At 41.1% G+C, this 22,872-nt stretch overlaps 1 protein-coding gene across 6 annotated transcripts in view; it reads right to left on the reverse strand.

The window, feature by feature from the left end:
* The window catches only part of FNDC3B (fibronectin type III domain containing 3B), a 355,159-nt gene that overhangs the window by 19,418 nt on the left and 312,869 nt on the right, over nucleotides 1-22,872 (reverse strand). For all 6 annotated transcript variants that reach the window (XM_015092550.4, XM_015092551.4, XM_042234418.2 and 3 more), the window contains one exon: nucleotides 10,381-10,593. In XM_015092550.4, the coding sequence (XP_014948036.3) occupies nucleotides 10,381-10,593 (213 nt within the window). The remainder of the gene's footprint in view (nucleotides 1-10,380; nucleotides 10,594-22,872) is intronic.

The following is a 22,872-nucleotide window of genomic DNA, read 5'->3' on the forward strand; positions in this document are numbered from 1 at the left end:
TTCGAAATAAGTTCAATAAATCGACATAGGCAGCAGCACTCGCATTCACAAAGAAATTTACTGAAGCAGAGTCAGTACTCTAATTTTGTAGTATAATCTAAACTGAGCAAATAGTATATTTTCTAACATTTCAATTTTCAAATTCATCAGAATCTGCCAGTTTTAGAACAGCTATTTTGTTCCTTTTTCTTGTTTTGCTGGTGTACCACAGCATTTTATTAATCTTTTAAAAATGCAGTCCAATTTAGAAAAAGCATGCAGAACAGGCAATGGAAATAAAAAACTTTACAGTTTTGCCATTAGGGTGCTTGTTTGCATCGAGGGACAGTGCAATGAAGCTAATGACAGAACCTACCTCGTGGAGCTGCTGTGAGGTTTAAATGGGTTAATACAAGGGACTTCCCTGGTGGCTCAGACAGTAAGGCGTCTACCTACAATGCGGGAGACCTGGGTTCAATCCCTGGGTCGGGAAGATCTCCTGGAGAAGGCAATGGCACCCCACTCCAGTATTCTTGCCTGGGAAATCCCATGGATGGAGGAGCCTGGTAGGCTACAGTCCGTGGAGTTGCAAAGAGTCGGACACGACTGAGTGACTTCACTCACTCACAAGGAGAGTACTCAGAATGATCTGGACAGGTAATAACTAGGCAGTGTGTGTTACAGTCATTTTGTAATGCTGAGAAGATAGCTAACCCTGAAGTTACTGTCTTTCCTCCTGGGTGGAGGCTCAGCTGCGTGGGGAGAGGCTGCCCTGCACACACTGGTCGTTTACCCTCACCCACCAGACCGGTTAGTGAAGTGTGGGCAAGATAGTGGGATTCAGTGTGAAAGCTCACGTAAGAGCCCCAGTCCCTACAGAGCAGGCCTCAAGCAAGTATCTGTTGATCCTAAGCCTTCTGTATGTGCTGACAGTGACTTCTCTTTCAAACAATAAAGACCAACCAAAACAAAAGCACACAAGCCAACACACACAAAAAACAATCCCTCTTTCACCCCAATTCTGTATTTTCTATCACTCCAAGAGGCAGGAGAAGAACAAACCTTCTTCAGAGCCAGTGCTTTATAGCCAGTTGCATAGTGGCCTCTCTGGTTAACACCCTATGGCTAGAACCACTCAAGGAGAGATTAAAAATATCCATCAAATATTTGTTTTACCAAATAAATAAAAACTTATTTACAAAATAAGTTTTACCAACTTATTTTTAAAATCCATTAATAAGTAAGCCAGAGGCCTTTGGTGATAGAATTAAGCATGCTACACATCCCAAGACACAGTGATCGAAGAGTGAGGCTTTGCCGTGAAGAGGAGGACAGCGGCTGTCCAGGTGTCCCAGGGGCACCTCCCCGCCTTCTGTTTAGAGCGTTCAGGGTCAGTGCTGGGATCCTACGTGTGCATGCACCACCAGCCCTGCAACGTGAGCCACAGCCAGAGGCCCTCCTGTCCAGAAGGACCTGATCCGTATCACGCCACAATGCACCACCTGAAGCCCTGGAAAAGATCATCTCTGCCATGAGAAATCATTGGGGAAGGGGGAGGACCTAGAGCAGCTGGACTGCTGACCTCACCAGCAGGAGCTGCTGAAACTCTTGAGACCTCAATCCCCTGACAAGAGACGTACTATGTGGGGAGTCCGCATTCCCCTGGGGCATATCTTGGTCTGTACTGCCCGGTGAAGACTGCGCCACCCTTCACTTCTCCCCTCCCCCCCTCCCCCACTGTTGGTCTCAAGGGAAGGGGCAGGGGTCTTGGACCCAGGAAGACTAGCCATGAGTCTCAGCCCTGCCCCTTACTGCCAAACCATTTGCCCCTTAATCTTATTTCTCTATCTGCGAACCAGGGACAGTATCCACCTAATAGGTTGTTTTAAGAGTCAACTGTGGAAATGTGGGTAAAAAGCTTAGCACTGAGCCCAACATACAGTAAGAGTTAAACACAAGGAGCCCAGTGGCTCCAGATCCTGTACCATGAGTGCCACCAACCATCCCAGTCAGGGCAAGGTACCCTGAGGACCACTGTGGCTCTCAACTCCCACCACACAGGCTATTCTCCAGGTGGCTGGGGCTACTACCAGTTCATGTCCCAGCAGGAAGAGGTCCATCTGAACTTGTGATGCTTGGCTGCATCTGTTACGCCTTGTGCAAGACGTATAACACTCACCAACCCCCACCGCCCCCCGCCACTGAATGGTAACCAGGGAGTTTGCATGAAATTTGCACTGCTTATTATATTACATGAATGCTTCTGTGCTACAGAAACACAAGATATTATACACACACATTTACATACATAACAGGTGGCATGGTTTCTAGAATGTAGTTCATGCTGAATAAAGTCACTGAGTAATTTTAGTATCAGTTCAGGCCACAGGGGCCCCTGGTGATATCACAGCTCCTTAAAGGTCTTCCTGGAGCCCTGGGCTTACACTGGCAGTGCCTCTGAGAGATCTTCTGCTCCACCCTCAACTCCCAATGCCCATGGCCTTTGGAAGCATCAGTCCCATGACCTAGGGTTCCTGTGAAGGCCAAGTAAGAGGACAGGAATGGAAACACCCTGCGATTGCCCCCCACTGGTGCAGGGGCTGAAGGCACAATCAGTAATATCAACCTTTGTAGACAGACTTGAGTTTGAGTTCAACAGCCTGATGATCTTCACCAATGTAAGCCAAGTAAACTGTTTTCTCCTGTGTAAAATGGGTACTACAGTAGTGCCGACCCCCTCAGAGGGTTGTTATGAGAATTAAATGGGAAAATGCAGACAGAACTCATTACAAATTACCTAGCACCTGTGAGTGCTTGATAAACATTAGTGGTTATTGTTTATAATACTATTTAATAACAAAGCAGCAAGGTTCATGGATGATTTACCTCCTTTCTCAACACTGGAGAAGTCTGGAGGGCACCCCCCTCACCCACATCCCTTAGGCTTCCTGGAGCTGGTGGGAAAACTGCATGTAAATACCATCGCCCTGTCCTGGGGAAGCCAGGCTGAGAATCGCTGATGAAAACAGTTGAAAACGGAGCAGCGGATGCTACAGAAATGCTGGCCATGAATGGAAATTTGGGCATTTTTACTTAGGGAAAGGAAAAACAAAGAAATGCTCTCATGTACTAAAACAGATACTTACTTGGAAGGGGAAACATAAACATGGCAGGTTTGGTGGGTTGCTGGGAGTTTATGGCTTAAATAAATTCTTTATGGCTCTGCCCCCAACTGGCTTCAGCTTTGACTATGTCTTCTTGAAACGAAACCCTCTGATGACCACACACACACGTGGGTTTCAATGCTGGTAACTTAGCAGTGATTGAAAAAAACATTTTACATATTTAAAAATACAGAACAAGTATACCTCTATTTTGCTTGCCTGTCTGAGTACTCCATGGTAGATATGAAGAGGTACAAAGACCTTGGCCCCAGTGCAGAGCCCGTTACCATCATGATGAACAAGTCAAAGCTCTCCAGTCCGCTTCTAGACACTTGGGATAACAACTGTCTCATTCACCTGGCAGGAATTTACTGAGATCCAAATGAAAGGACCAAGAAAATCATATGATTTGTTATTAAACATATATTATGAAGGCAAAACAACAGATTTTTGACATTTTCAAGGAATTCTTTCAACCTCAGCGTTTTAGGCTTTAATATTGCAAAAGATGACTTTTTTGCACCAAAGTGCAACTGACAGAAAAAATTCAGACATATTACATTTTTATGTGCTTATTTTAAATCATTTCAGAGGAAAATGATATACAAATAACTTAATTTTAAAATCTGTTTCCTTAAAACAGTTTTGTTTAAAAAAAAAATCCAAGAATTCTCTGGATGGCATATAACAAGTTCATAGTAGAAAATAGGTAATCCTGAGGTTTCTGTGTTTACTTTCTTGTTGCTATCAGCACACTGAAGGCTAACAGCAGCCCATTAATATGAACTCAAAATGATCTAACCTGCTGACCTAAAATGGCCTGTGGTCCTCAAATGACTGCAAATGGCAATTTCGAAATATCACAAATTAACAGGTGCTAGTAAGCTCAATGCAGCTATATTTCTTAGCAATGCCATGTCATTAGCTTCATTTTTTCTTAATTTCTCTGGATTGTGTGAGTGTGTCTATGTGCATTCCCTACATTACTGAAGTTATCTTCGGGATGGAGGATGTTCAAAACAGGAATGAACAGTATGTGCCCTCACTCCAGCAAGAACACAGAGTCCTGCCATTTCTATGCAGAAGCAGATGGCAGCTGGTGGCACCAAGTAGGGATACCTGAGGCAAGGAAGGTTCTTTTCCCAAGCTGGTTCTTATGTTGCCGAGAGTGCCAGTTTGGAGACTGAACACTCAACTGCCAAGAGTGATTTCCAAAAGACCAATGAGGAAAGGCATTAATTTCCTAACCCTCATGTTCCCAGCTCCACATGGACCTTTTGGCTTATGAGTAACCAGAGTGCAATACATTTTGGTTATGCTTCTTTTCTAAGAAGTAAAATGTCACTATAGCTACTGATGAAATTCTGTACATAGAATAAGACTATCTGCATCTTTTTTTTGTCCACACTGCACTTGATATATATCAAAAAAGAAATTTACTTATACTCAAAGCAAGGATGACTAGAATCTCTAAGGACCACCTGAGAACTTTGAAACTCTTCTTTTACTTTGCTTTCTAACATGTGCAGGGAATCTCATCTTCAAGCGTATTCTTCTCAGTCTTCCAGATTTTTATTAGTCTACTTTTATTTTAGAGGCCTTGCCTCAATCCTATCTCATTTAGGAAAAAATGAAATGGAAAATGGTATCTACTTCCCTTCTGCTACTTATTTTTTAAATAGAAATTCGATTCTATTTTACAGAAGAAAAAACTGTAGTCTGAATTTTACTTCTGGTGCAAGTAAGATCTCAAATAGTTCATTTATTACCCTTCACCTCAGGCTGTGCTTAGAACATTTCAGCCTGAAACAAAATAAACTAGTAATATTTTTCATTTTGCGTGATGAATTTTTATGCTCCCTTTTAAAGAAATAAAAATTCTTGCGCCCCCCCCCACCCCTCCCCCCGCCATCAGTCAGGGACTGAAGACAGGTATCACTAGCTTCATTTTGTAAATGGAAAAACTAAGGCCAAAAGAAGTTAAGGGACATGCCTCTAGTCATTTAGAAATTTAGTAACGGATGTGGGATTACAACAGAGAATTGACATCCCTGTCCAGAACTACAACTGTCTTCCGGTGCTTGAAGGTTATAAAAAATGCCATTTACCCAGCAAGGGTGGTCATGTGAATTGGAGACTGATCCAGAGAAGCAAAAGGAAATGAACACCAAAGGTCTTTTGTAGGCCCTGAGTTAGTTAACATCTATTTCATTTAATTCAACAATATTCTCTGAGAAATACAAGCAGGAGTTTGTTCTATAATAGGCATGCGCTCATTCCCGGAGTGCTCATGTACTGTGGCCACTTTCATTTGTTGCCTAGTGTGTATTTTTTTACGGTTTCTTCATGCAGGTTACTTTTTGTTCCTCTTGAACAGTGAACTGGCAATTATACTGCACACATTACAAACCACCCCCAATTTTGCTGGCTAAAGGGAAAAGTGTCATGGGTACAAAGGCTGATTTAAATGGAGAACAAGTGGCAATTATCCAATTCTATTAGAGCCCTCTCTCCAATCCCCACTTGGCTGGAGCCTTGCTTTAAAATACATTGGGTGTCTGAGTAACCTGAACAACTGATTAACCATAAATGCATTCCTGGAACTTAAGTTCCTCTTGCCTCAGTGCTGTGTGTAATTATCAGGAACAGGGTCCCACAGGGTCAGGATGAGAGTCAGCATCAACTCAAATTCTGTTAGGGCAGCATCAACATTTTGTTTCAGTAACACAGACAGATGCTGCTTCAAAATCATCATTACAACATTATACTCTTAAAATGCATGAGCTGATCTTGTTATTCTAATCCCTGTATTAGGTTAATGCAGCATTATGAAAATGTTTACTTTTGGATATATATTTTTCTTGCATATAAAGGAAACAAAGACATTTGGATCTATGCTAGATCTGTTAAGAATAACAGAATTAATCACTCTATAGCCAAACTAACATAATTTTTGTTTTTCTGTTGAAATTAAATAAAATCACTTGTGCTATCTGCTTGTTTTTTCACATTAATTTATTTCCTCAGCAAGATAAGCTCCTTATAGGCAGGCTACATACCTCACAAGACCTAGCACACTGCAGTAATTTAAAAAAAGTTGATGATTGAGTGATCATAATCTAAGTGCTAGGGATAAACTCAGTCCTGCTTTGAGGCTGCTGCATAAATATATAATCATTGATCTTGGACTTGGAACCTTGTGGGTCAAAATCTTGAGTATGTGGGAAACAAATGTCTTGTTCAAGGGGAAAAACTTTCTACACAGGAAGTCCCAGTGAGCCGGATGAATTCTAGGTGGACTTACCTTGAAGCAAGGATTTGGGCAAGGTGCCCTATAGTAGTGAAAGTTGCTCAGTCATGTCTGACTCTTTGTGACTCCATCGACTACATACAGTCCATGGAATTTTCCAGGCCAGAATACTGGAGTGCGTAGACATTCCACCTTGTCCAGGGGATCTTCCCAAACCAGAGATCGAACCCAGGTCTCCCGCATTGCAGGTGGATTCTTTACCAGCTGAGCCACCAAGGAAGCCCTTTTTTTTACATGAAGCAGCCCAAAGTTTAAAAAAAAAAAATCCATGTGTAAAAGTACCAGAATAGAAAGCCATTTACATGAAGATCCAGGACATTCTGTTTCCTAAGGATTATAGCTTTGGTTTCCACCCAATCCTGAGTCCTCATCGCTGGTCTCCATCCTGAAGCTCTACAGCATGAGGTTATATGGACTGATACTCTTTTAAGACTCATCCAACCTGTTACCTTCTGAATAAGCCCTCTCTGTTCAATTTTCAGCCTAAAGCATATGCCATTCTCCCACCTTCCCTCAACACTCTGTGCTTAAGTCAATCTTTCAGCCTTTCACACTATGATCTGCTGTCTCTTCTACCTATGGCCCACTAGACTGTGATCTATTCAAGAACTAAATAATGCTGATAAATGCCTGGCACTTTGTAGGTGCTCAGTAAATAGTAGTGCCTTTTCGAGGGTTTGAAAATACATTTTTTTTTTGCCAAACAGTATACTTAGAAATCTCTGGGCCATGTCAGATTTTTTTGATTGTGAGCTCTATAAATTAAACATAATAAGCCAGCACATCATAGATGCAAAACCTTAAGGATTTTGGCCATTAAGTGGTCATTCTTAAGGAATGTTAGTATCTTTCTTCTTATTTATCAAAAGTAGAAGCTAAAACATGAAGAAAAAAAGAGGACATTCTCTAATCATTTACAAAAGACACCTTTTTGAATAGGATTTAACTCACAAAGAATCTACAGAGATTCACGGCTTTAAGGTGAAAAAGGTGGAAGTTTCTCTAGACTAGAGTTCAGCTTCTAGTTCAACTCCTTTATTTTATGGATATGGAAAACTCGGGAGCAATAGTTTAGTAGCTGAAATCAACTTAACTCTTTAATCTGACAACTACCAAGCGCAGCGTTATGCATTTTCATTGTTCTGCTGCTGCTTCATGTTTAAAGACTCAGATTACTTGCACTGGCTGCCAAGGACAGTGGTAAAACTCAGACACTGTGGCACTCCTTCCAAATGCCTACAGTGACCAGTGAGCCAGGCAAACATGGGAAAAGAAATATTTTGAGAGCTGACAGCTAAGTACACGAACACCACAAACTCTGGTTCTCACCTTGGCCACAGAAGGATATATGATATTTTTGCCACATCTATAACAGAAACTAATTGGTGGTTAATGAAATCAGTACACATGCTAAAGAATGTGAACACTTTTCCCAAAAGCCACAACTAGAAACCACTCTAGCAACCACAATTTCAATTAAAAAGACAGCTGTCATTTTGGAAGAAAATGCTGTTCCTTTCACTGGATAGGCCATATCCAAGTTTTAAATAACTTCAAGGGGAGCAGAACTGACAAAGACTTAAGTACAAATATTATGATCTATCCAATGCCAAGTGTTTCTCCCTAATCTTCAGTAGTCAAGAGCCAAAGTCAAAGGCTTGGATTCATGGGACCATTCATGACAACAGTTCAGTTTCAAGACGGCAAGGAAGGTCATCTTCAGACTCAAATTAGGCCATGTTTCACCCTTTTAAATCCCAGGAAAATAATTCCACAAATAAAATGAGAATTTATTACATTCTCTATCCCCATCACTTTGATAACTTCTGAGAACACTGACAAATTTAATTTAGAAAAAGATAAATCTGGACTCTAGCTCATAAAAATAAGAAAAATACTATTCCTAATGGTGAGTTTTCTTAAACTGCCATTTAAATTTAGACAAGTCATTTATTTAACAAGCCAGGTTTTTTTTCCTTTTTTTTATGAGGGAAGAGCATGGATTGATTACGAGGGTTTGCACTCTTTCCTGCCTGACATTTTCAGATGTCTCACAACAGCATTCTTCTTTGGACCAGCACTCACAGAGCCTTTGTTCTACGCATTGGTATGGTTCTCTGTACGAGGTAGCTCAGGTTGCTGCCTTGCGCAGGCCAGGGCTGCAGCACACTGGGGACGGGGCTGCAGCACACTGGGGACGGGGCAGAGCTGTCAATCTCCCCACATTCCTGGAGGTGACAGTTGAGGCAGCTCCACAGGCAGGTCAGGAGGTGCTGGCTCAGATCCCAATTCTGCCACCAGCTTCAACAATGATTCAGAAATTTGCTTTTTTTCTAAATAGTACAACTAGAAGGTGTTCTCTAAGGAAGGTTCTCAGGACCACCAGTGTAAGTCAAAAGCCCAGGAAAAAAGACTCATTTACAAATTTCCCCAAATGCTAGCTTAATATATTTATCATGATTGCTGTTAGTCCATAGTTCCTGTTCTTGCCAGTAAGGTTGAGGAGTCTCCTGCCAATAAAATAATGAGCCCGTGAAAAATGCATCCAAAAGCACATGGCATGGTAAGATGAATGATCTTGTCTGCAAATGAATATGAATTTGATCTCTAATGAATCTCCCCAGAAGAAGCTTACTTTTTCTGTTCTTTCTATACTAGGACTCATTTCCTAAAGGATGATCACTTTTTGTTCTAAATCAAACTATTGTGTTTTCTAGGTCTTCCAATGTCAAGTTCAAACGTGACCTGTTTCACAAAGCTGTTCCTGTTCTTTGCAACCAGAGAGTCTGCACTTTACTCCCTATGTCTGCCCACTTCAAACTCCCAGAGCACTTTTCTCCAATTCTGCTAGTGTTCTCTGACGACGTGTAGGTTGATATCATGCTCCTGGAGATGGGGCAGAGCCTTCCATTTGTTCTTGGTCTCCACTGAAGGCCCACCTTGCAACAATGCCTTCCACACACCAGGACTCCACTGAGCGGACCTGAATCGAAGGACTCAAGTGCAGAGCAGAAGTGGAGGCTGGAAGGGGTCTGAAAAAGAAGCAGGTCCCCACATGGAAGAGCAGGGAACCATGATGCGTTAGGGGGAAATGACAGAAGCACTTCCACACACCCTGATTCTTGCTTCAGCAGGTGTGTGCAGGAAGGGGCAGCATGTCTACCCCAAAAGGCTGTCTTGGTTTTATGGTAGTTTCCCACCTCCTTCAAGCTGAGACTCTTGTTTGAACTTTTGGTAACAAAACTTTCGGTCATTAACTTTTGCTCCACAGCTGAATTATTCCTAAATACAGGTCAGCTGCCCATCTTCTGATCGGCCATTCTCAGAGGAAATGAAGTTAGGTTAAATAAATACTATGTGAAAGGCTGGATTTGATTTCTGTCACCAAGAGTGTTTCCTGAGTATGGAATCTTATAAAGAATCTCCTATTTGCTCTAGTTAATTTGATATTATGTTGCACTGCCCATGGTTACAGAGCACAGTCCCCATCTGTACATCACCACAGCTATTTCAGACTGGTAAACATGTTTGTCCTGACGGTTACTGAATATTTAAAAGAGGTTAACATCCCTTCCTGAGTCTTATTTCCCTCTGCACTCATGACTAATCTAACACTATTACACAGCAGGGACTTGAATTTGACCATTTTCCTTTCAGAGAATTTCTCTCCATTTTTCTGGCTTTATGAAAGGAAAAAACAAACAAACAAACATGTATTTATCATCTATAGGGAAATCAGGATCATTAGACTCTTAATTTAGAAAATTCCAAATGGAGAATACAACTTTGAGTATAAAGTGCAGAACCCAAATACCAGGAAGTCTTTCAACAAGGGTGAGGAGTATTTCGGAGGCCAAAAGAACTGTGAAGACTTCATCCCATAAGCCAAAGTCATGGAGTTTTCGGATGAACCCCTAGGCCTCTCACCTCTTGTTTCTGTCCTCCAGCTGCAGCGTGTACACCATGTCATCAGCAGCGTGCGTCTTGGCATTACTGTCTCCCCATTTCAGCTTCAGGCTCTGAGGCCCCGCAGCAGCACATTCGAGCCTAGGCGGCAAGGGTGGTAATGGCCGAGTTTTTGCTTTAATGAACTGACTAAATGGTCCAGCTCCAATTTCATTTATGGCCTGAATTCTGATCCTGAAAAAAAAAATCACAAACACAGGCTTAAGAACCAGTGATTCCTCATTTGAAATCAACATTGGATGTCATATTTCTTACTTGCTCCTATAAAGCAGTATCATGGAATAAAGGAAAACCAGCTAAAATAATCAATACAAACAGAAATGGGCGGCTCGGAAGACACATTATCTTTTCCATTCCAAAACCAACAGCCCCAAACAGCACATTAGTAAGATATTCCTTAGTTCTTTAATTAAAAAAAAAAAAAAAAAAAAAAAAGGATCCTTGTTCAAGGGAACATATACTAAAGACTTTCATATTTTGTTCTGGCCACCCTTTAGCTGCCTCCTCAGTTTTGGACGTAAGTAAGCTATAAACAGTAGAGTGAAGTCGCTCAGTCGTGTCCAACTCTTTGCGACCCTGTGGACCGTAGCCCACCAGGCTCCTCCTCCATGGGATTCTCCAGGCAAGAATACTGGAGTGGGTTGCCATTTCCTTCTCCAGGGGATCTTCCTGACCCAGGGATCAAACCCAGGTCTCCTGCATTGCAGGCAGATGCTTTAACCTAATGAAATTATAAATGAAAGAGGAGAACAAGAGAGTCTTCTTCAGATTTTGACAAAAAGGACAACAGCTCTTCGATAGTGCATTTTTCCTCCTCTGTCTCCAGCCTCACCCAACAATCTCTGCTAGTCTCTAACCAACACTGAGTGTGCAGACACTGCTGGTGACAGAGTGTCACTCAGAAGTGTAGAAATCTTAACTGGATGCTTACTATGTGCAGTGTTACAGGTAATAAAGATACATTAACACTGCTCTCATGGTCAAGGAACTGAAAATCAAACAAAGTGTGTCTTCCCAGGTGGTTCAGTGGTAAAGAATCTGCCTGTCAATGCAAGAAGATGCGGGTTTGATCCCTAGGTCGGGAAGATCCCCTGGAGGAGGCCACGGCAACGCACACCAGTATTCTTCCCTGGAGAATCCCTTGGACAGAAGAGCCTGGTGGGCTACAGTCCACGGGGTTGCAAAGAGCTGGACATGACTGAGCATGCATACATATAAAATACAATATCCCATCAACATCCCCATTTTTCTTGTTCTTCTACTTGCTTACTGATTAACTGAAAAATTTCTCCAAGGTCATCAGACAACACATTGATGGCACTGCCCCATCTTTCTTCATCCTCTACACCCCTTGCTGCAGTAAGTACATGTTGCTGAAGCTTGTTTCTTACTGGCACTGGGGCATCCTGCAGGTGCCTGCAGAGGCCTGCCTCCTCCACTTCTCAGAGTAAAGGTCTCAAACAAGCCCCCACCCCACTCTCTCTGCTCTTCCTCTCCTGTAAATGGACAGTCCTCTCAATAACCTCAGCATCTCCACAGCTTCATCCACATGAGACCTTTCTCAGATCTGCCTCTCCTCCATCTCTTCATGCCTCATTACTAGGCCTCCAGTGGAAACGTCCACCCAGAGCCCTTGCTAGGTATACAGGCATTTTATTCATCTGAACGAGCAGTGTGGTATCACTAGTTTTAAAAGTTTCAACATTTAAACCTGATGTGAGTTTGAAACAGTGTTTCAAAACACATGATATTAAAAAATACAGTCAGAGAGAAATTCTCAGGAAACAGATCAGTTTAAAATATTCTTATAATTTAGTTTTATGTACATCTGTCTCACAGCAATTCCTGCTTATATTTAAACAGAAAATATCATTACATATTACAGTACCTAAATCCATCATATGACCACAAATGAACCTTAATTCTTCAAATTTAAAATTACATAAATTCAGCAAGTCAATTTAATAATGTCTCTAAATTGTTAAGAAGGTAAAAACAATAGATTGGTTCCAGGTGAGATGTAGTAAGCACACACTACCCTGTCTCTCCCACTGAATGGGGCTATTAAACCTGGACAAAATAAATAAAGCAGCCATCTAAGAAGTGCAAAAAGGAAATACCAACTAAAGGATTTGGGGAAGAAGCTAAGCTATCACCAAACCAGCAGTGAATTCACCATTTTCCCCCCTCCATCATCCCCTGGCTTGGACTCAATATAGCCTAAAATCCAGAGAATTCCTCTCTTTTTTTTTTCTTTCCTTTTCTACACTGTCTTATTCCTAGCCTTTAGCCAATTCCATCAATTAACAGCCTAAAGAAGAAAAACCACATGATCACATCCACTGATACAGAAAAAGCATTTAATGAAACCCAACATATATTCATAATAAAAATTCTTGGCAAACTAGGTATAGAAGGAAACTTTCTCAACCTGAAAGGGGCACTTACAGAAAGGGGCACCTACAGCCAACATTACACTTAATGGTCAAAGACTAACTGGGAGATCAGAACAAAGCAGAGACGCCTACTTTCACCACTGCTATTTAACATTGGGCACAAGATCCAGTCGGTGGGGGTGGGGTGGGGGGAAAGACAGAGATGGTAGGTAAATAAACGTCAAGACACAGCTGGGACTACTTAAGACCACCTAAATAGAGACATACTGTGGTCATGAACTGGAAAACACTACATAGAAAAACAGTCAATTCTCCCAAAACTGATCTATAGATACAATGTAACTGTAATAAAATTCCAGCAGGATTCTCCTTAGTTGATATAGATAAGTTGATTCTAAAATTACATGGCAAGGCAAAGGAACTAAAAAATGTTGCTACACAAATCTGAAAAATAATAAAGTTGGAAGAATCACACTACCTGATTTAGGACTTATTATAAGGTTTACTATAAATAGTAATCAAGATAGTGTGTTATCAGAGAGACACAGACCAACAGAAACAGACCTGCACAGATATGGCCAATTGATTTCCAACAAATTTGCAAAATTAATTCAATGAAGAAAGAACTGCCTTAACAACTGGTACTGGAACAACTGGATATCAAAACCAAAACTAAATCTCAATGTAGATTTCATTCAAAAGTTAACTCAGAATGGGTCATAGATCCTAACAATAGAATGCAAAATGTAAAACACTTAAGAAGAAAACAGGAGGAAATATGCGCTACCTAGAATTAAAGAATTTTTAGATATGATGTGAAAAGCATGCATCCAGAATACATCTAAGACCTTCCAAAACTTGGCAACAAAACTAAAAAATGGACAAGAGACTGGAACAAACACTCCACTGAAGAGGACATACATGTGGCAAATAGGCACACAAAAATATGTTTAACACCACTAGCCATTAGGAAAATGCAAATTAAAACAACAATGAGATGCTACTATCCTTCCCCAATAAAGTGGATAAAATTTTAAAATGCTTAATACCATTCTAGCAAGTATAAGTAACAGCTGAAACTCCCATATTTTGCTGCTGAGAATGCAAAATGGTACACAGATACACTGGAAAACAGTTTGCTTAGAAAGTTTCTTATAAACTTTAGCATACATTTATCATATGATCCAGCAATCACACTTCTTGGGCTGTACTCTAGAGAATTAAAACATAAAACACCTGCACATAAATATTTATACCAGATCTGTTCATAATCACCCAAAACTGAATGAATACCTGCCTCAGTTTGGAATGTAGCCAACAGCTATCTCTGATAAAGTACAGCTAAAATTCTATCACAAAGAGTCTCCTTTTCTCAGATTCTATTGAACTAGGGCTTCATCAGGTCTCTCTTAGGTAATACAATGTGACTTTCTTGACATAGCATTCAGTTCAATTATTCAGTTGGGCCCGACTCTTTGAGACCCTATAGACTACAGCACACCAGTGTTCCCTGTTCATCACCAAACCCAGGAGCTTGCTCAAACTCATGTCCATCGAGTCAGTGATGCCATCCAACCATCTCATCCTCTGTTGTCCCCTTCTCCTCCTGCCCTCAATCTTTCCCAGCATCAGGGTCTTTTCCAATGAGTCAGTTCTTCACATCAAGTGGCCAAAGAATTGGAGTTTCAGCTTCAGCATCTGTCCTTCCAATGAATATTCAGGACTGATTTCCTTTAGGATGGACTGGTTCGATCTCCCTGCAGTCCAAGGGACTCTCAAGAGTCTTTTCCAAGACCACAGTTCAAAAGCATCAATTCTTCGGCACTCAGCTTTCTTTATAGTCCAACTCTCACATCCATCCATGACTACTGAAAAACCATATTAATATGCTGCCTAGGTTGATCATAGCTTTTCTTCCAAGGAGCAAGTGTCTTTTAATTTCATGGCTGCAGTCACCATCTGCAGTGATTTCGGAGCCCAAGAAAATAGTCTATCACTGTTTCCATTATTTCCCGATCTATTTGCCATGAAGTGATAGGACCAGATGCCATGATCTTAGTTTTCTGAATGCTGAGTTTTAAGCCAACTTTTTCACTCTCCTCTTTCGCTTTCATTGAGAGGCTCTTTAGTTCCTCTTCATTTTCTGCCATATGGGTGGTGTCATCTGCATATCTGAGGTTATTGATTATTTCTCCCGGCAATTTTGATTCTAGCTTGTGCTTCATCCAGCCCTGCGTTCTGCAAGATGTACTCTGCGTAAAAGTTAAATAAGCAGGGTGACAAGATACAGCCTTGATGTACTTCTTTCCCAATTTGGAGCCAGTCCGTTGTTCCATGTTTGGTTCTAACTGTTGCTTCTTGACCTGCATACAGATTTCTCAGGAGTCAGGTAAAGTAGTCTGGTCTTCCCAAATCTTTAAGAATTTTCCATAGTTTGTTGTGATCCACACAGTCAAAGGCTTTGGTGTAGATAATAAAGCAAAAGTAGATGTTTTGCTAGAACTCTCTTGCTTTATCTATGATCCAACAGATGCTGGGAATTTGATCTCTGGGTCTTCTGCCTTTTCTAAATCCAGTCTGAACATATGGAAGTTCTTGGGTCACATACTGTTGAAGCCTTGCTTGGAGAATTTTGAGCATTACTTTGCTAGCGTGTGAGATGAGTGCAATTGTGCTGTAGTTTGAACATTCTTTGGCATTGCCTTTCTTTGGGATTGGAATGAAAAGTGATCTTTTCCAGTCCTGTGGCCACTGCTGAGTTTTCCAAATTTGCTGGCATATTGCAACACAGTATTGAAAGACTACAATAAACTCTTCTTTGCTTCCTAACACGAGTCTTGTAAAATAGCTGTATGGTATTAATGTAAGAGTTTCTCCCCTATTATTTGAAAAGAAAGAAATTTTTCTGCAACTAGAGAGGAAAAGTCTTTCCAAAAAGATAGTCATCATGGTGGTAGAAATTACTCCTTTTTTCCCTATTGAGGAAAAAGGAATTAAGCTAGACCTGTAAGTCTCAGTCTTTTTCCAATGGTAAACAAATCTCCTCACCTATATGGTTTACGTGAATGTCTTTCCACTGTTCAGTGTGCTATTTCTTCCCTTTATTCTGTGCAGAGTTAGTCCTAGAGCCCAGAGACCAAGATGCCTCCTTCCATCTGCTTGCCCATAGTCCTCCAGAGCCAAGCTCACCTTGTATTCAAGGTGATCCTACTGCTTTGCTCCATGCAGCCACCACAGCCCTTGGCTACATCAGGAAGTAAAAGAAAGTGAGGTATAATGGGTTGCTTAAGATTGCTCTTCTGCCCAAGACAAAAAATGAGAGGAGATTTCAATCATGTATAAGAATTAGAAATAGTTTATAACACATAAATAGTTTATAACACAGAAAGAAATGTAGATTTAATATTTCTTTTGTAGATTTAATATTTCTTTTGTAAATTCATTTTCTTTGCAAGGCCCCCATAGTATTTTGGTAGGTAGTGGGATTCTTACATCTGTAGCTCTCTGGCTCTCAGAACTTTTAACTCAAGATATATTTGGTAAATGTATTGAATATTAGCCATAAATACTCCCACCCACCCACCCCAAGAATAAGAATGTTATGGTAATATTTTAACTCTCCTGAGCAGTGAAGCCTCTCTGGCTACTCTGCTAATCACTTTGGTGACTGCAGGGAAATAATCTAACACCTGTAAAGTAACAGTTTCCTTCTCTAAAAAGTGGGAGTGGTAATATATTTGCTGCATTTACAAAGAGGATTACTTATTTAAGATAAGCAACGTGGGAAGCATTTTCTATTTTTTAACCTTTTATACTTCGCCATTCAATCAGAAAAGGAATCCAGGTGGCCAAAAGCTCTCTGGTAAACTTTAAAGTGCTAATTTATGGAGTTATTATTTTTATGACTTCCTTTCAGACCGTATTCCTCCCCAACAATGAAGAAAATGTGCTGGGCATCCACGTGAGACGCACTGCACCGGGCACATGAGAGCTGTCCGCATTCTAGCTGTATTACTACCACCATGGCACTTTATTACTTGAGGAATGTGCTGATTCCATCTGTGTTTTTCCTTTCTCTAAATTATTGTCAAGGACCCAACAACAGCTAAAAGGACGGCCTTCTTTTTAAACCGTCCTCAGAAGGTGAGGCAGCAGCTTGGGAATGGGTGAAATGTTAACAATAACCTCTGCAACAACAACACTGAGAACTTGCTCTGTTCAAGGGTCTGTGCTATGGAGTCACTTGTCCCTTGGTACCCATGGAGGGCTGGTCTCAGGACCCCCAGTGTTACTAAAATCCATGGATGCTCAAGTCCCATCTATTAAATGGCACAGTTCAGCTGGCCTTCCAGACCACAGATGTGGTGAGGTGACTGTTTCTCTTGCTTTTAGAGATGAGGAAACTTCAGTTAAATAACTCAACTTAAATGACACAGTAGCTAGTAGGTGCTGAAGTCTAGATTTGATATGTGCAATACTATCACTAATTTCTACCCTGACCCTTTGTCTATTCCACAAGTGCAGAAACTGCAGCCAGCTAGGTTCAGTCATTTGCATTAATCCTCACAGCAGATACAGGTCAGATCTGGGTGTGAAGCTGGTCTTTCTAGACTCAAAGTCTTCATGTATTAACACACCATTCCCTCCAGGTATAACTTGAACCAAACACAGCTTCTTCCAACCAAAAGATAACTTTAATTTGAACCACACTTTCAACAACTGCCTTTTGCCAATGAAATAGACATTTAGAACAGTCAAATTTCCTTTCACATTATTAAAACTTTTGGCCTTGGAATGAACTGTGTGTGTATGTGCTAAGTTGCTCCAGTCGCATCAGACTCTTTGCGACCCTATGGACTGCAGGCTCCTCTGTCTATGGGATTCCCCAGGCAAGAATACTGGAGTAGGCTGCCATGACCTCCCCCAGAAGATCTTCCTGACCCAGGGATCGAACCCATATCTCTCATGCCTTCTGCATTGGCAGTGCGTTCTTTACCACTAGTGCCCCGAGGTGGCTCAGGTGGTAAAGTATCTGCTTCCAATGCGGGAAACTTGGGTTTGATCCCTGGGTCAGGAAGAACCACTGGAGAAGGGAATGGCAATCCACTGCAGTATTCTTGCCTGGGAAAATCCCATGGACAAAGAAGCCTGGTGGGCTACAGTCCATGGGGTCACAGAGAAATCAGACACAACTGAGCAACTAATATACATACAAGCAGCACCACCGAACTACCTAGATTTTAAAATATTTGCTTCAATTTATTCAAGCAACAAAATGTGTTTCAGTAAAAATGCATGGAAAACATTTTCCCCTGTGGCTGAGGCACTGACCTAATGTTAATTAGTTTTAAGGATGAAGTGACACTCAAAACTGAAATAGAACTGAGGACTTGATCAAATGAAGTCATGTCTCCTTGCAACTGGTAAAAATATCAAAAACTCTGAGTCCCGAAGGCTGAGAAAACTGAACAAGGACTAAGGAAGCTAATATTTCTGGTGTTTTGTGATGAAAATGCAGTGTATGAAAATAATTTCCTAATTCCAGTGACAACTCACCTAGGACGGATGGAACCAAATACTATCTTGAGGAACAATTCTAAGAATTAACCTCAGAAAAAACTCATTTTCAAGTTCTATTAAATTAATTAGTCTATCCCAAACCCAAACTTGAGATGTTCTCTCTTTCTCAGTGAACTAACACGCTAACCTTGACATTTAGATAAGATCTATAGCTCCCCCCACCCCCAAACATGCAGTATATGTCAGTTTCTGAAATCTTAAGCTCTGCAAAGTTAAGTACAAGGGAAATGAAAGTTTTCTTTCCAATGCAGGGAAGTGATTTAACTCTGAGAAGCTCTGTCTTGGCCATCTGAATTGATGAGAAAAATCTCTTCAAGTGTCCGGGAGTTTGCAATATCCATCAGTATACTGATAATACTGACTCAATAAAATCAAATTAAGAAGTATATTCTTTATAAATTTTGACTGGACTTTCATTATTAAAATATCTGCTACTTTTAGATCTCAAATACATTACTGCTTCAGAAGATCACAGCGTAACAGGATGCATCTTATACACACTCTCTCTCTCTCTCTCTCTCAAGTGGCATTACATTATGTCAAAAGAAGAATGACTTTGAAAACTGGAGAAGGTGACTTCTCAGTCAGCCATCCGAGTTCTCAGGAGGTGTTGAGAGCAGGGAGGAGGGGACAGTGAGGACGGCACCCCTCTTCCTCCACTGAAGAGTTATGGGTAAGAGAGGCCTAAGAAGCAAAAGATAGGTTTTGTACGCTACCCCACCCCACCAGTCTACTACTTAATAATCTAATTAAGAAGAGAAAAATATCAAAGAGTAGACCTCTGAGGAAATATTAAATAGTAGCGTAAATACAGGAAACCTCTTTAGGAAAAAGATGGGTTCAGAGTAAAGTTGGAGAAGGCTGCCGGGAAGGGTAACCTTTGCTGGCTCAGTCATTCCTCCCTTCAACCTATCTCCTTCTGATAGCTCCTTGGATACCAGGCACTTGGAGGTTTTTTTTTGTTTTTTTTTCCCATGCCCTGCCTCTGTAGGAAAGAAACCTTAGAAGTCTCCCATGGTTTGAAGGACAATGCCAGATTTCCACACATTTCTACCTGTAATCAGGTCATAACCCACCTGCCAGCTCATTTCTTCCCTTCCAAACATTAGCAACAGAAAATTTATTGAGAGCTTATGTGTCAGGTCCTTCACAAGGTACCTGAAGTCTAAAAAATTACCCTATCAGGTAGTTAAAGTAATCATCCCCATTTTATAGATCAGAAGACTGAGATACAAAGAGCTTAAAGAGATACAAAGACCTCTGTACCAGAGGTCACAGAGGCAACAAGTGAGAGACCCAGGATTGATGTCAAGGCTGTCTGACTCCAGTGCACTACTTTTGAACTACTCTGAACTTGTCTCCTTATAAAGCTTACTTCATCTCGTTAGAATGAAATGACTCAGGATTCACTTTTTGACAGGCTAATGTAGTGCTTGACATATAAGGACTCAAAAAATGTTATTTTCACCCCCATTTTACCTAGCAAAAAGAGCAAACAAATATACCTTAAGTTTTAGCCATTTGCCAGTTCAACATGAGTCAGACATATAATGAGGTTGCCAAAAAAAGTGATCTTAAGCAACCTTACCAACTGCTCACTATGGAAAACAAAGAAGGTGACAACTTTGTTCTGCTCTGAGCCAGCCACACTATTCCTGGAGGTGAGCACACTGCTCATTAAAGAGGCCATTAAGAAACAGAAATCACCCAAAGAAGAGGTTGGAAGGGGTTATAGAAACTCCTGCCAGTGAAGACAGATTTGAACAAAGTGAAGATGGTTAAGTAAGAGACAGCTGACATAATAAGCTAATGATGTCTAGGCCATAGGGGTAGGGCTCAGACTTCTGTATTTTGCAAAACCTCTCCATGTAAAACTTAGAATCACTGCTCTCGGGCAAAGTTCTCAAACTTTTGTGTGTGTGCGTGCTAAGTCTCTTCAGTCATGTCCAACTCTTTGTGATCCCATGGACTAGCGCCTGCCAGGCACCTCTGTCCATGGGATTCTCCAGGCAAGAATACTGGAGTGGGTTGCCATTCCTTTTTCCAGGGGACCTTCTAGACCCAGGGATCGAACTTGCGTCTCCTGAATTTCAGGTAGATTCTTTACTGCTGAGCCACTGAGCCCTCTCAAACTTTTAACAGGCAACAAAATCTCCTATGGGGCTAATTAAAGCACAGAGTGCTGGGCCCTATCCTGAGATTTCTGATTCCAGGGGTTTCTGCTGCTGCTGCTAAGTTGCTTCAGTCATGTCCAACTCTGTGCAACCCCACAGATGGCAGCCCACGAGGCTCCGCTGTCCCTGGGACTCTCCAGGCAAGACACTGGAGTGGGTTGCCATTTCCTTCTCCAATGCATGGAAGTGAAAAGTGAAAGTGAAGCCACTCAGTCGTGTCCAACTCTTAGTGACCCCATGGACTGCAGCCTACCAGGCTCCTCCAACCATGGGATTTTCCAGGCAAGAGTACTGGAGTGGGGTGCCATTGCCTTCTCTGAGGGGTTCCCATTAGGGCCTGATAAATTACACTTAATACTGATGCTTTGAGTATCACTGTTCTAGAAGAAAGTCCAGGATCAATTTTAGTAGATTTCAGCTCAGGTTTTAACAAAGTATAGGGGAAACTCTACAGAAACAAGAGTTAAACTGCCTGGTGAGGAGAAGCTGAAGCTGAAGACACTGCTTCATCACTGGAGATATTCACGCCAGGGCTCTGCGAAAGGTAACACCAGGCGATCTTGTCTCAGCTCACAAAGCCTATAGTGGCCGGAGCATGCAAAAGAAAGCTACATCCCTATTTTTTTTTTCTTTTTTCTCTAACGGTTTTTCCCTCCTCGAATCAAAACACAAACTCAATTCTAAGTTTAAAAGTGGTGCCTTTAAAAAATCTCATTATAATTCCCACCAAATTTTATACAGGATGTTAGTAAGCCAGTGGACAGTCTGGCAAGCCCCAGTAGAGAAAGGATGGATCCACTTTAGCGTCAGTAGGTTGGCTGGAGAAGTGGACATTTCTGTCCCAGCAAAACTCCATGTGAGAACAATGTGTAACTGCTAAAGGTTAAAAAAAAAAATTAAAAGAAACAAGTCTTTTTTTATCCAAGCCCCATAGCCTGTTTCATTCCACATTTTCATCTAGAACATCATGATCTGTTCACTTATATTTTGACCAATTTGTGGGATAAAAAAGGTGAGGTAAAAGTTGATTGGACTAAAATTATACCCTCAGTTCCCTGAAATACTCATTTTGTATTTCACCACAATTACAACGATCTCATGTTTTTGAACCACAAAAGAACAAGACTATGGGCTCATTGGAGTTCTACTATAGAGAATCCAATAAAGTATTATAAAAACAAAATTCCTTAAGTTGGACAAATGATGATCTTAAATGTGAATATTAATTTTAATATCTTAAATGTGAAACATCCATTTTATTTATTGATTGGCCAGCAAATATTTTGACTAAATCTTTTTTTTTTGGTCAAGAACACACAATATGACTTAAGGCCAAAGATTTGTCTTTTCTAAAGGTGTACATTTTTCATGCAATCTGTCTGAAACAGTGTCTTCCAAGCTGCCCTGTAAGGTTAAGAGGTGACATCCTCCCAGTGTGACTTTCCACATTCAGCTCAGTATACTAGCCTTGTATATTAATACTGAAAAGAATGAGGGATTTTTTAACATGTCTTTAACCAGCCACTTATATGGAATATATTGTTGATGATTTCCACTGTAATTGGCATTTCATCAACGAACAAAGATCCCCTACGTCAGTTTTCTTCATTTGAACTTTTGATTTCTAGATTTCTTTCTTGAAGTCATTCGACTACATGTTGACTAACAAATATCAGCATTCCTCCAATATCAACCGTCTAAAACCCCTAAAGTTTTATAATCATTTACATTACCTTTAAGGTATGCATAATGGGAGGAAGAGGCAAAATTCTTGGGCTGGAACCTTGTCCTAAAAGCCCTTTATGATTGCTGACCTGAATGATCAGAGGACTGACCTGAGGATCTGCATCCATTCTGGCACAGACATGAACTGTGGGTCTCACAGCAGACGTGAGACCTTCCAGTGAGCCCTGAGCCAGTGGCTTCCTCATAGGTTTTCTGGCCTGAGGGTCCAAGTCAGGCAATATTCTGGAATGTGGTCTCTGAGGAACAGTTAGGGGATGACATTCACTTGCTCATTTTTCCCCAGAGATATACCTCATGGTCAGGTCTCCATAGAGCATCATCACTGGGAATGTCCCTGAGGTCAAGGTCTGGGTTTAATCACCTCTGATTTCCAATTAGAGTGCTTTGGACACAACGGTCAGTATTTGGTTAGCATATAAAGGCGGAGGGTGGTTTTCTGAGATTGGATAAGATGCTAAAAATTAAAAATGCCCTTGGGGCCTGTCTCTTTAGCTATGTAAGTCATACCTCTTTTATTTATTTCTAACTTGATTCCCACTTTAAACCATCCTGACCAT

This window comes from Ovis aries, chromosome 1, assembly GCF_016772045.2.
Source record: "Ovis aries strain OAR_USU_Benz2616 breed Rambouillet chromosome 1, ARS-UI_Ramb_v3.0, whole genome shotgun sequence".
NCBI classification, from domain to species: domain Eukaryota; kingdom Metazoa; phylum Chordata; class Mammalia; order Artiodactyla; family Bovidae; genus Ovis; species Ovis aries.